Source organism: Hylobates moloch, unplaced genomic scaffold, assembly GCF_009828535.3.
Source record: "Hylobates moloch isolate HMO894 unplaced genomic scaffold, HMol_V3 SCAFFOLD_71, whole genome shotgun sequence".
NCBI classification, from domain to species: domain Eukaryota; kingdom Metazoa; phylum Chordata; class Mammalia; order Primates; family Hylobatidae; genus Hylobates; species Hylobates moloch.
Genome location: NW_026652346.1, coordinates 21,979 through 32,600, shown reverse-complemented (window position 1 = coordinate 32,600; position 10,622 = coordinate 21,979). Strand labels below are relative to the sequence as shown.

At 50.8% G+C, this 10,622-nt stretch overlaps 1 protein-coding gene and 1 long non-coding RNA gene across 3 annotated transcripts in view; one reads left to right on the top strand and one right to left on the bottom strand.

Annotated features, from left to right (window-relative positions):
• Positions 1–1,419: 1,419 nt before the first annotated feature.
• On the bottom strand, positions 1,420–5,549 carry LOC116463840 (uncharacterized). Its single transcript, XR_004246792.2, has 3 exons — positions 5,425–5,549; positions 1,931–2,001; positions 1,420–1,632 (listed from the first exon to the last, which is right to left on the bottom strand). It is a non-coding gene; the product is annotated as an uncharacterized LOC116463840 (long non-coding RNA).
• Positions 5,550–5,630: 81 nt separating this feature from the next.
• LOC116463842 (actin-like protein 6B) overlaps positions 5,631–10,622 on the top strand; it is a 14,123-nt gene continuing 9,131 nt past the window's right edge. The window contains exons 1-4 of one of the 2 annotated variants that reach the window (XR_004246793.2): positions 5,631–5,787; positions 6,238–6,314; positions 6,532–6,697; positions 6,999–7,099. Coding sequence is in view for 1 of the 2 variants with exons in the window: in XM_032147108.2 (XP_032002999.1) it covers positions 5,763–5,787; positions 6,238–6,314; positions 6,532–6,697; positions 6,999–7,099 (369 nt within the window). In the remaining variant the exon portion in view is untranslated. The remainder of the gene's footprint in view (positions 5,788–6,237; positions 6,315–6,531; positions 6,698–6,998; positions 7,100–10,622) is intronic. The other variant, XM_032147108.2, reaches the window with a different exon arrangement.

The window sequence follows — 10,622 nt, the reverse complement described above, 5'->3', positions numbered from 1 at the left end:
TTATTTTATTTTATTTTATTTTATTTTATTTTATTTTATTTTATTTTTAAGAGACAGTGTTTCACTCTGTCACCCAGGCTGCAATGGTGTGATCATAGCTCACTGCAGCCTCGACCTCCTCCGGTTGGTCATTAATTACTTTGTCTCATCTCCTCCTGACACTGACCTCTGTCAGCGGCTCACATCCAACCCTCCTTCTAGACTGAACTCCTATTTCCACATATTCCAGAAGTTTTCATGTCCTTAGACCTCTGTCCATGCTGTTCTCTTTGTGGGATATCTTTCCCGCCTTCTTCACCTATGAGCTTCTATTCATCCTTCACGGTTTTTGTTTGTTTGTTTGTTTTTGAGATGAAGTTTCACTCTTGTTGCCTAGGCTAGAATGCAATGGTACAATCTCAGCTCACTGCAAACTCTGCCTCCCAGGTTGAAGTGATTCTCCTGCCTCAGTCTCCCAGGTAATTGGGACTACAGGCGCCCACCACTACGCCCAGCTAACTTTTTGTATTTTTAGTAGAGATGGGGGTTCGCCATATTGGCCAGGCTGGTCCCAAACTCCTGACCTCAGGTGATCCACCTGCCTCAGCCTCCCACAGTGCTGCGATTAGAGGCATGAGCCACTGTGCATGGCCTCATCCTTCACAGTTTAGCTCCAACTTCACTTCTAGAAGATTTCCTGGATTCTCAGTGACAGGTAGCCCCTCCCTCCTCCAGGCATCCCTTTTTTTTTTTTTTTTTTTAATTGAGGTGGAGTCTCACTCTGTCACCTAGGCTGGAGTGCAGTGGTGCAATCTCGGCTCACTGCAACCTCCGCCTCCCGGTTTCAATCTATTTTCCTGCCTCAGCCTCCTGAGTAGCTGGGATAACAGGCGCACGCCACCACGCCCAGCTAATTTTTTGTATTTTTAATAGAGATGGGGTTTCACCATATTGATCAGGCTGGTCTTGAACTCCTCACCTCAAATGATCCGCTCACCCCGGCCTCCCAAAGTGCTGAGATTACAGACATGAGCCACTGCGCCCGGCCTTGGCCTCCTTTTCACCTCTCTTCTGTGTGTATCTGAGCTCCCCACTGCACCAAAGCTCCTTGAGAGCAAGGATATCCTGTATCTCACCCATCTCAGTATCCCTCCTATGTCTAGCATGGTGCCTGCCACACAGTAGGCATCAAAGATGTTTCTTGGCCAGGCACAGGGCTCATGCTTGTAATCCCAGCATTTTGGGAGGCCAAGGCAGGAGGATCTCGAGCCCGGGAGTTCAAGGCTGCACTAATCCGTGACCATACCACTGCACTCCAGCCTGAGCAATAAAGCAAGACCCTGTCTCTTTATTTTATTTTTTGAGACACGGTCTTGCTCTGTTGCCCAGGCTGGAGTGCAGTAGTACGATCATGGCTCACTACAGCCTCAACCTCTCGGGCTCAAGTGATCCTCTCACTTCATCCTCCCGAGTATGAGACTACAGGATCACACCACCATGCCTGGCTAATTTTTTAGAAAACTTTTTGTAGAGATGGGTTCTTGATATGTTGCTCAAGCTGGTCTCTAACTCCAGGGTTCAAGCCATCTTCCTGCCTTGGTCTCCCAAAGTGCTGGGTTTATAGGCATGAGCCACCACGTCCAGCACTTGTCTCTTAAAAAGAAAAAAAGGGATATTTGTTGAATCAATGAATGGACAAGTGAAATGTATTAATTGCTTTATCCTAACCACTACCATAATACACTAGAATCTTATGTCAGATCCCATGACAAAAAAAAAATTGGTCACAGTTGACTGGGAGTTTAAATCAAGTTCTGCCCTATAGTTAGCCAACTGTAGCTTTCCCCCCAGCCATGAGAAGAAAATTCACTGCTCATTACCAAATAGACTGCAGGTTTCCAACTTATGCATAATAATATTAAGGCCTTAACACATCCACAGGGACACTTACTGAATAGTCCTGTATGCCCAGCTTTCAGCCACTGACTCCAGAATCAGATGGGGGCCTCATCGCCAGCTGTCCTATAGATAGAGACAGCACAGCTTGGTAAGAAACACAGAGGTGTTAGGAAACAAAGGCATATCTCAACTGGGTGATAAGAGCTGTGGGTTCTAATCCTGGCTCTGATCCCATCGGACTGTGTGATCCAGGACAGAGCTCAGGTTCTAGCTGGAAACAAACAAACAAAAAAACCTGTAAAACCCCTACAGGCACACACCACCATGCCTGGCCAGACTGGACAAGTTTCCTTGTGTTTTTTTATTATTTTTAGATGGAGTCTTGCTCTGTCACCCAGGCTGGAGTGCAGTGGTGTGATCTTGGATCACTGGCTTACTGCAACCTTCCCCTCCCGGGTTCAAGCAATTCTCCTGCCTCAGCCTCCCAAGTAGCTGGGACTACAGGCGTGCACCACCACATCCAGTTAATGTTTTTATTTTTAGTAGAGACGGGATTTCACAATGTTGGCCAGGCTGGCCTTGAACTCCTTACCTCAAGTGTTCCGCCTGCCTTGGCCTCATAAAGTGCTGGGATTAAAAGTGTGAGCCACCATTCCCAGCCAAGACTGGGGAAGTTTTTTTTTTTCTTCTTCTTCTTCCTCCTCCTCCTCCTCCTCCTCCTCCTCCTCCTTCTTCTTCTTCTTCTTTTCTTCTTCTTTCTTCTTCTTCTCCTTCTTCTCCTCCTCCTCCTTCTCCTCCTCCTCCTACTCTTTCTCCTTCTCCTCCTCCTTCTCCTCCTTCTCCTCCTTCTTCTTCTTTTTTTGGGAGATGGGGTCTCTGTGTTGCCTAGGCTGGTCTCAAACTCCTGGCCTCAATCGATCCTCCCACCTCAGCCTCCCAAAGTGCCGGGATTATAGCCGTGAGCCACCACATGCCCTGCCTGGGCAAATTTCTAAATCTGACATGGTTGGGGTGGTGGGAAGGAAAGAAGGCATAGTAGGAATTGGCAAGGTGAACTTCAGAGTAAGTGAGGCAACATCATTAAATGTCAACAAAAGGAGAGGGACAAGATGAATAGAATCACTTTCCACCCCAACATTCCTTTCATCCTCACCTCAGCATTTTAAACGATAAGAAATGCAAGCACTCGGCTGGGCATGCTGGCTCACACCTGTAATCCTAGCACTTTAGGAGGCAGAGGTGGGGCATTCATTTGAGATCAGGAGTTCGAGACCAGCCTGGCCAACGTGGTGAAACCCTGTCTTTACTAAAAATAATAATAATAAAAAAAATTAGCTGGGAGTGGTGGCACACACCTATAACCCCAGCTACTTGGGAGGCTGAGGCAGAAGAATTGTTTAAACCCAGGAGGCGGATGTTGCAGTGAGTTGAGATTGCGCCATTGCAGTCCAGCCTGGGCGACAGAGTGAGACTCGGCTCAAAAAGAAAAAAAAGAAATGTGGCCGGGCGCGGTGGCTCACGCCTGTAATCCCAGCACTTTGGGAGGCCGAGGCGGGCGGATCATGAGGTCAGGAGATCGATACCATCCTGGCTAACACAGAGAAACCACGTCTCTACTAAAAATACAAAAATTAGCTGCACATGGCGGCGGGCGTCTGTAGTCCCAGCTGCTGGGGAGGCTGAGGCAGGAGAATGGCGTGAACCCGGGAGGCGGAGCTTTCAGTGAGTCGAGATCGCGCCATTGCACTCCAGCCTGGGCGATAGAGCGAGACTGCGTCTCAAAAAAAAAAAAAAAAAAAAGAAAAGAAAAAAAGAAATGTAAGCACTTTAAGAGATCCACTCAATTCCTCCAGACCTCAATGGACTGATGTAGGGTCGCTCTGGAAAAATCTCACTCTTCCAGCTCCTGAGTCAGCCCTCTCCCCTACAGCTCACCACTCCCGCTGAAACCTGGACCCTTTCAGTCTTAGAAGCCAAGTCTGAACTTGGAACCAACCCTAGGCATTGAAATGCCACCGTCGTCAGTAGGTAATCCATGAGCCAGCTAAAGCCATCTGTCCTTTGGCCGGGGAGGGGTGGAGTCTCTTCCAGGGTGGGCATGTGGTGAGCAGAGAACCTTCAGGGGCACGCGGACCTCACATAGTATCCACTTCCTGTGCTATCTCTGGTGTCAACGCTCCCTCGCCCCCAAACAAGTAGATAGGCATAGTCAACACACACAAGCATTCAGATGTGCATATGTACACACATGCACCCATACACCAACACACATAGACACATACATACAGACACACACACACCCTCACATAAGAGTCCCTCAGCTACCCCAAGTTGTCAGAGCTGCTCCTTTGCCTTTGCTACCAAAATTGTGGTGCTGGAAGCCCAGAATAACCTGGGATCCAAGCAGTAGAAAACCCTGTTGTTAGCCTGGCGCTGTGGCTGACATCTGTAATCCCAGTGACTCAGGAAGCCAAAGTGGGAGGATCACTTGAGGCCAGGAGTTCGAGACCAGACTGGGCAACATAGTTTTTTTTCTTAAAAAAAAAAAAAGCCAGGTGTGGTGGTGTGCACCTGTTAGTCCCAGCTACTCAGGAGGCTGAGGCGAGAGGATCACTTGAACCCAGGATTTCAAGGTGACAGTGAGCTATAAGCATGCCACTGCACTCCAGCCTGGGTGACGGAAGACCCCAACTCAAAAAGAAAAGAAACAAAAACACTCTTGTTGATAAATGCCTCCTCAGGAGAACAGGCGCTAAAGAGAGACAGATGGAGAAAGGAAGCTAAAGCCAGGTGTGCTGAATGCCTGTGTGTGAAAGTACCTTATAGGTACTTACAGTACGTATAAGGCCTTGGTACTGGGGCGGGGGGTGGGGAGGGGTGCGGAGCAAGGCAAGGAAAAAAGGGGCCAACGAAAGACAAAGGAAGGAAGTTGGACACGGTGGCTCATGCTTTTAATCCCAGCACTTTGGGACTTTGAGGACAGGAGTTCAAGGCCAGCCTGGGCAAGGTAGCAAGACCCAGTCTCTTAAAAAAAAAAAAAAAAGGAAAAAACAGAGAGAGATGGAGACACACCCCCCTCTGGTCCCTCTCTCAATCTTCCCTTCCCTCCCTCTCCTGGTGATTCCATTTAGACCTGGGTGATTCCATTTAGGCCTGGGTGGGGCAGAACGGGGCTCAGAGCAGCCTGAAGATAGATGACCCTTCTGGGGACTGGAGCTCTCTCCCCAATCCTGCTTTAAAAAGTAAGGGGGTAGAGGTCGGGCGCAGTGGCTCACGCCACTGGCACTTCGAGAGGCTGAGGTGGGAGGATCGCTTGAGGCCAGGAGTTTGAGATCAACCTGGGCAAAAGAGCAAGACCCCGTCTCTATAAAAAAATTTTTTTTTAATTAGCCAGGGGTGCTGGCACCTGCCTGTAATCCCAGCTACTTGGGAGGCTGAGGAGGATCGCTTGAGTTCAGGAGTTCGAGACCAGCCTGGACAACATCACAAGACCTCCGTTTCTACCAAAAAAATAAAAATAAAAATAAAAAGCAAGGGGGTAGAGACCTCATCAGTCGTCCTGCAGAGTCCCAGTCTCCACCTCTTCCCTGCTCTCCTCTCTGCCGCCCGTTCCGTACCGACGGTCTCTAAGTCCCTGCTAGGTGCCCCCGGCCCCATCTCCTCCTGGCCGCTTAACGGAGGGTATCTTCCCCTTTAAAGCAGCGGCCCCCGGTCGGGTCATTGTCTCGCCTGGCAGCCAATCGGCGGCGCCGTTGGGGGCGGGGGATCCGGCCTCCCAATTGGCCGCCGTGAGTCCCGCCCCGCCAGGGATCCCGGGAGCTGTCCGGCCGCCTCGGTGCTGATCCCGCCGCCGCCCACGGGCCACGAGCAGCGCAGAGGGCACTATGAGCGGAGGCGTCTACGGCGGAGGTGAGCGAGCCTCGGGCCCCCGGCTCCCGCAGCCCTGCCATCCGAACCCGCGCCATCCATCCGAGCTCTGGGCACCCCGGGGCCTGTCACCTCTACGCACGAACGGGTCCAGTCCCAGGCTCGGGTCTCCCGCCACCCCTGCGCTCGGTCCTCCCCGGACGCCCCGCGGGCACTGGGCCCTACCTTGCAACCCACCTCCACCTGGCCCCGGGCCCCTTCCTTTCCGGTCGGGAGGGTGGCCTGAACATGGCCACTGGGCAAGAAGGGACCCTGGCGGTGTGATGCCCCCACCCCCAGTCCCAGGACCTCGGACTCCAGGCCCAGCTCCCACCGGCCCCAGACTGGTGTTGAAGGTGGCGAGACTGTGGCTCTGCCCTGACTTTCTCTCGGAGCTACCTAGCGGGAGAGAGTTCGGGGGAGGTCCCCTTACAGGCCTGTCTCCCCGCACAGATGAGGTGGGGGCGCTGGTCTTTGACATTGGCTCCTTCTCAGTCCGCGCTGGGTACGCTGGGGAGGACTGTCCCAAGGTGAGCCTTCCAGTCTCCTCTCCAAATCCTAGGGGCTCCGGACCCTTCTTCAGGCTTTGCAGTGACCCAGGGCTCTCCCAGATCGCCCAGAAACTCTGCTGATTTGAAACATGGGAATAAACCCAGGGGCGGGCTGAGGACCCTGCTGTGGGGCTGGACAGGGGCAAGAGGGTGACCCCTCTCCCTGCCGATCATCCCCCCAACCCTTCCCCACCAGGCTGACTTCCCCACCACGGTGGGGCTGCTGGCCGCGGAGGAGGGGGGCGGGCTGGAGCTGGAGGGGGACAAAGAGAAGAAAGGGAAGATCTTCCACATCGACACCAATGCCCTGCACGTGCCTCGGGATGGAGCGGAGGTCATGTCGCCCCTCAAGAATGGCATGAGTAAGGGGCCCCCACCCATCACCTCCTGACAGACAGGGAGCCCACTCCCCACAATCTGGGACGTAGCAGCCCCCACTCCCCGCGGAGTCTTCCTTGCAGCCCCAGGGTTCTTCTCGCTGCCAGGGTTCTTCTCGCTGGGTTCTCTTCCCAGGGGCCCATCAGGTTTCTGGGAAGGGGGGCGTTCCCCTGGAGCTGGACTCACTGACCCTCCTTTGGGCTTGGCCTTTCTCCCTCCTTTTCTTCCTGTCCCTGTCCCCTGCCTGCCTTCTTGCGTCTCTCCATGCTGCGCTTCTGGCCCCAGTCGAGGACTGGGAGTGCTTCCGAGCCATCCTGGATCACACCTACAGCAAACACGTCAAGTCTGAGCCAAACCTGCACCCAGTGCTCATGTCCGAGGCTCCGGTGAGTGCCTCCTCCATCCTCATGCCCAACCCTGATCTCCACCACACCTCCTTCCCACCATCCACCTCTCCTCCTCTCCTCTCAAGCCACCGCTCTGAGCCACTTCACTTTTCAGACTCTCTTCACCCATCCCAACCACTTTCCTTCTTTCTTGGCTAAGTCTCCATCCCTCCTGCTCTCTTCTTGCTCTATCCACTCTGCTGCCCTTCTCTGTCTCCAAGTCCTTTTTTAATTTTTTTTTTTTTTTTTTGACACAGTCTCACTCTGTCACCCAGGCTGGAGTGCAATGGTGAGATCTCAGCCTCTGCCTCCCGAAGTCAAGGGATTCTCCTGCCTCAGCCTCCTGAGTAGCTGAGATTACAGGCACCCACCACCACGCCTGGCTAATTTTTTGTATTTTTAGTAGAGAGGGGGTTTCGCCTTGTTGGCCAGGCTGGTCTCGAACTCCTGACCTCAGGTGATCCACCCGCCTTGGCCTCCCAAAGTGTTGGGATTACAGGTGTGAGCCACCATGCCCAGCCTACAAGTCCTTTTTTGACCTGTTAACTTATTATTATTATTATTATGGTCAACTTTGGTGAGCTGGGGATGTGGGCTCACCTGTAATCCCAACACTTTGGGAAGCCAAGGTGGGAGGATCACTTGAACCCAGGAGTTTGAGACCACCCTGGGCAATATGGCAAGACCCGTCTCTTTTATTAAAACAATAAAAATTAAAAATTTTTTGCTGGGCGCGGTGGCTCACCCCTGTAATCCCAGCAGTTTGGGAGGCTGAGGCGGGTGGATCACAAGGTCAGGAGATCAAGACCATTCTGGCTAACACGGTGAAACCCCGTCTCTACTAAAAATACAAAAAATTAGCTGGGCATGGTGGCGGGTGCCTGTAGTCCCAGCTACTCGGGAGTCCGAGGCAGGAGAATGGCGTGAACCCAAGAGGCGGAGCTTGCAGTGAGCCGAGATCGCGCCACTGCACTCCAGCCTGGGCAACAGAGCAACACTCCATCTCAAAAAAAAAAAAAAAATTAAAACTGCATTTAAAAAAATGTTCTTACCCACCTCCTTATAAATTCCTCTTTATAAAGCAACCGTTTTTCTCCTTTTTAGCTAATGTTGGGGGTATTTTCTTCCATATCTCTAATATTACACTTAAATTGCTGCCTGTGGAGTTTTTAGTTTTAGGTATTATCGATGAATTTTCCACTTTAGAAAATGATCACTTAGCTCTCTTTTCCTCCCCAGCCTATGCCACACATACTTCTTATTACCCTTCTTTAAGTACAGTGGGTTTTGTTGTTGTTGTTGTTTGGGGTTTTGTTTGTTGTTTGTTTTTGAGACTTTGTGTAAAAAACAGGGGCTCTGCTCAGTTTGTCCCCCAGGTTGGATTGCAGCGGCACAATTCTTCAGCCTTGGTCTCCTGGGCTCAAGTGATCCTCTCATTTCAGTCTCCAGAGTAGCTGGAACCATCGGCATGAGCCACCACGCCCAGCTGATTTTTAAATTTTTTTGGAGACAGGGTTTCACCATGTTGTCCAGGCTGGTCTTGAATTCCTGGGCTCAAGCAATCCGCCCGCCTCAGCTTCCCAAAATGCTGGGATTACAGGCGAGATCCACCACACCCAGCCCAGTTGTATTTTAGACTTTAAAAGAAATCAGTATTCGGTATTTACATTCTTTTTAAATTAGAAATAATTTTAAGAGAATCTTTTGTAGAGATAGGGTCTCATTACATTGCCCAGGCTGGCTTCAAACTCCTGTGCTTCAGCGATCCTTCTACTTCAGCTTACAAAGTGCTAGAATTACAGGCATGAGTCACTGTGCCCAGCCCAATATTTACACTCTTATTACTATGTATGCTAATCAGGCCTGAGGCAGACAATACACTATGATCACTTTTCCTTTCTTGTGCAACTTTTTGTTTTCCTAGAACTGGAGAAAAAAATGTGTTCAACTTTTTTTTTTTTTTTTTTTTGAGACAGAGTCTTGCTCTGTCACCAGGCTGGAGTGTAGTGGTACGATCTCGGCTCACTGCAAGCTCCGCCTCCTGGGTTCAAGCAATTCTCTTGCCTCAGCCTCCTGAGTAGCTGGGACTACAGGCGCACGCCACCAGGCACAGATAATTTTTGTATTTTTAGTAGAGACGGGGTTTCACCATATTGGCCAGGATGATCTCGATCTCTTGACCTCGTGATCCACCCACCTCGGCCTTCCAAAGTGCTGGGATTACAGGCATGAGCCACCACCCCGGCCCTGTGTTTGATTGTATTTGGTCTGGTTTTCTATCTACTTAACAATGTGAACCCTAAATTATTCATCAATTGTATCTTTTGTCAAGACATCAATTCCATTACATATTTTATCAATTTCTTTTTTTTTTTTTTTGAGACATTGTCTCGCTCTGTTGCCCAGGCTGGAATGCCGTGGCACGATCTCGGCTCACTGCAAGCTCCACCTCCTGGGTTCACGCCATTCTCCTTCCTCAGCCTACCGAGTAGCTGGGACTACAGGCGCCCGCCACCATATCCAACTAATTTTTTGTATTTCTTTTTTTTTTTTTTTGAGGCAGAGTCTCACTCTGTTGCCCAGGCTGGAGTGCAGTGGCGCGATCTCGGCTCACTGCAAGCTCTGCCTCCCGGGTTCACACCATTCTCCTGCCTCAGCCTCCCAAGTAGCTGGGACTATAGGTGCCCACCACCACGCCCAGCTAAATTTTTGTATTTTTAGTAGAGATGGGGTTTCAACGTGTTAGCCAGGATGGTCTCGATCTCCTGACCTCGTGATCCACCTGCCTCGGCCTCCCAAAGTGCTGGAATTACAGGCGTGAGCCACCGCGCCCAGCCAATTTTTTGTATTTTTAGTAGAGATGGGGTTTCACCATGTTAGACAGGATGGTCTCGATCTCCTGACCTCGTGATCCGCCCATCTCAGCCTCCCAAAGTGCTGGGATTACAGGCATGAGCCACCACCCCTGGCCTCTCATCAATTTCATCTTCTTGAAGAAATTTCCTCAGGAGCCCACTGACCTGGTCCAGTTTGCACTAGTAACCCTCTGCCAGGGGACAGACCTGTCATGCTGGCATCTTCCTTCACCATCATCTTGTAGAATCCTTTTGCCTCTGTCCTGGTTAGAAGTCCTGTTTCCTGTACTTGACTCCTTTTCTTGACTTATTCCTTTGTTTTCATGGAGCAGGTCCTTCAGTAACTGCCTTAGAAAGGTCATGAGAGGCCAGACACAGTGGCTCACTCCTGTAATCCCAGCACTTTGGGAGGCCTTGAGCCCAGTAGTTTGAGACCAGCCTGGGCAATATACTGATACCTTATCTCTACCAAAAATATAAAAATTAGCTGGCCATGGTGGTGCATGCCTGTAGTCCCAGCTACTCAGAAGGCTGAGGCAAGAGAATTGCTTGTACCCAGGAGGCAGAGGTTGCAGTCAGCCTAGATCATGCCACTGCACTCCAGCCTGGGTGACAGAGTGAGACTCCATTTAAAAAAATAAATTAATTAAATTAAATAATAATCTAAA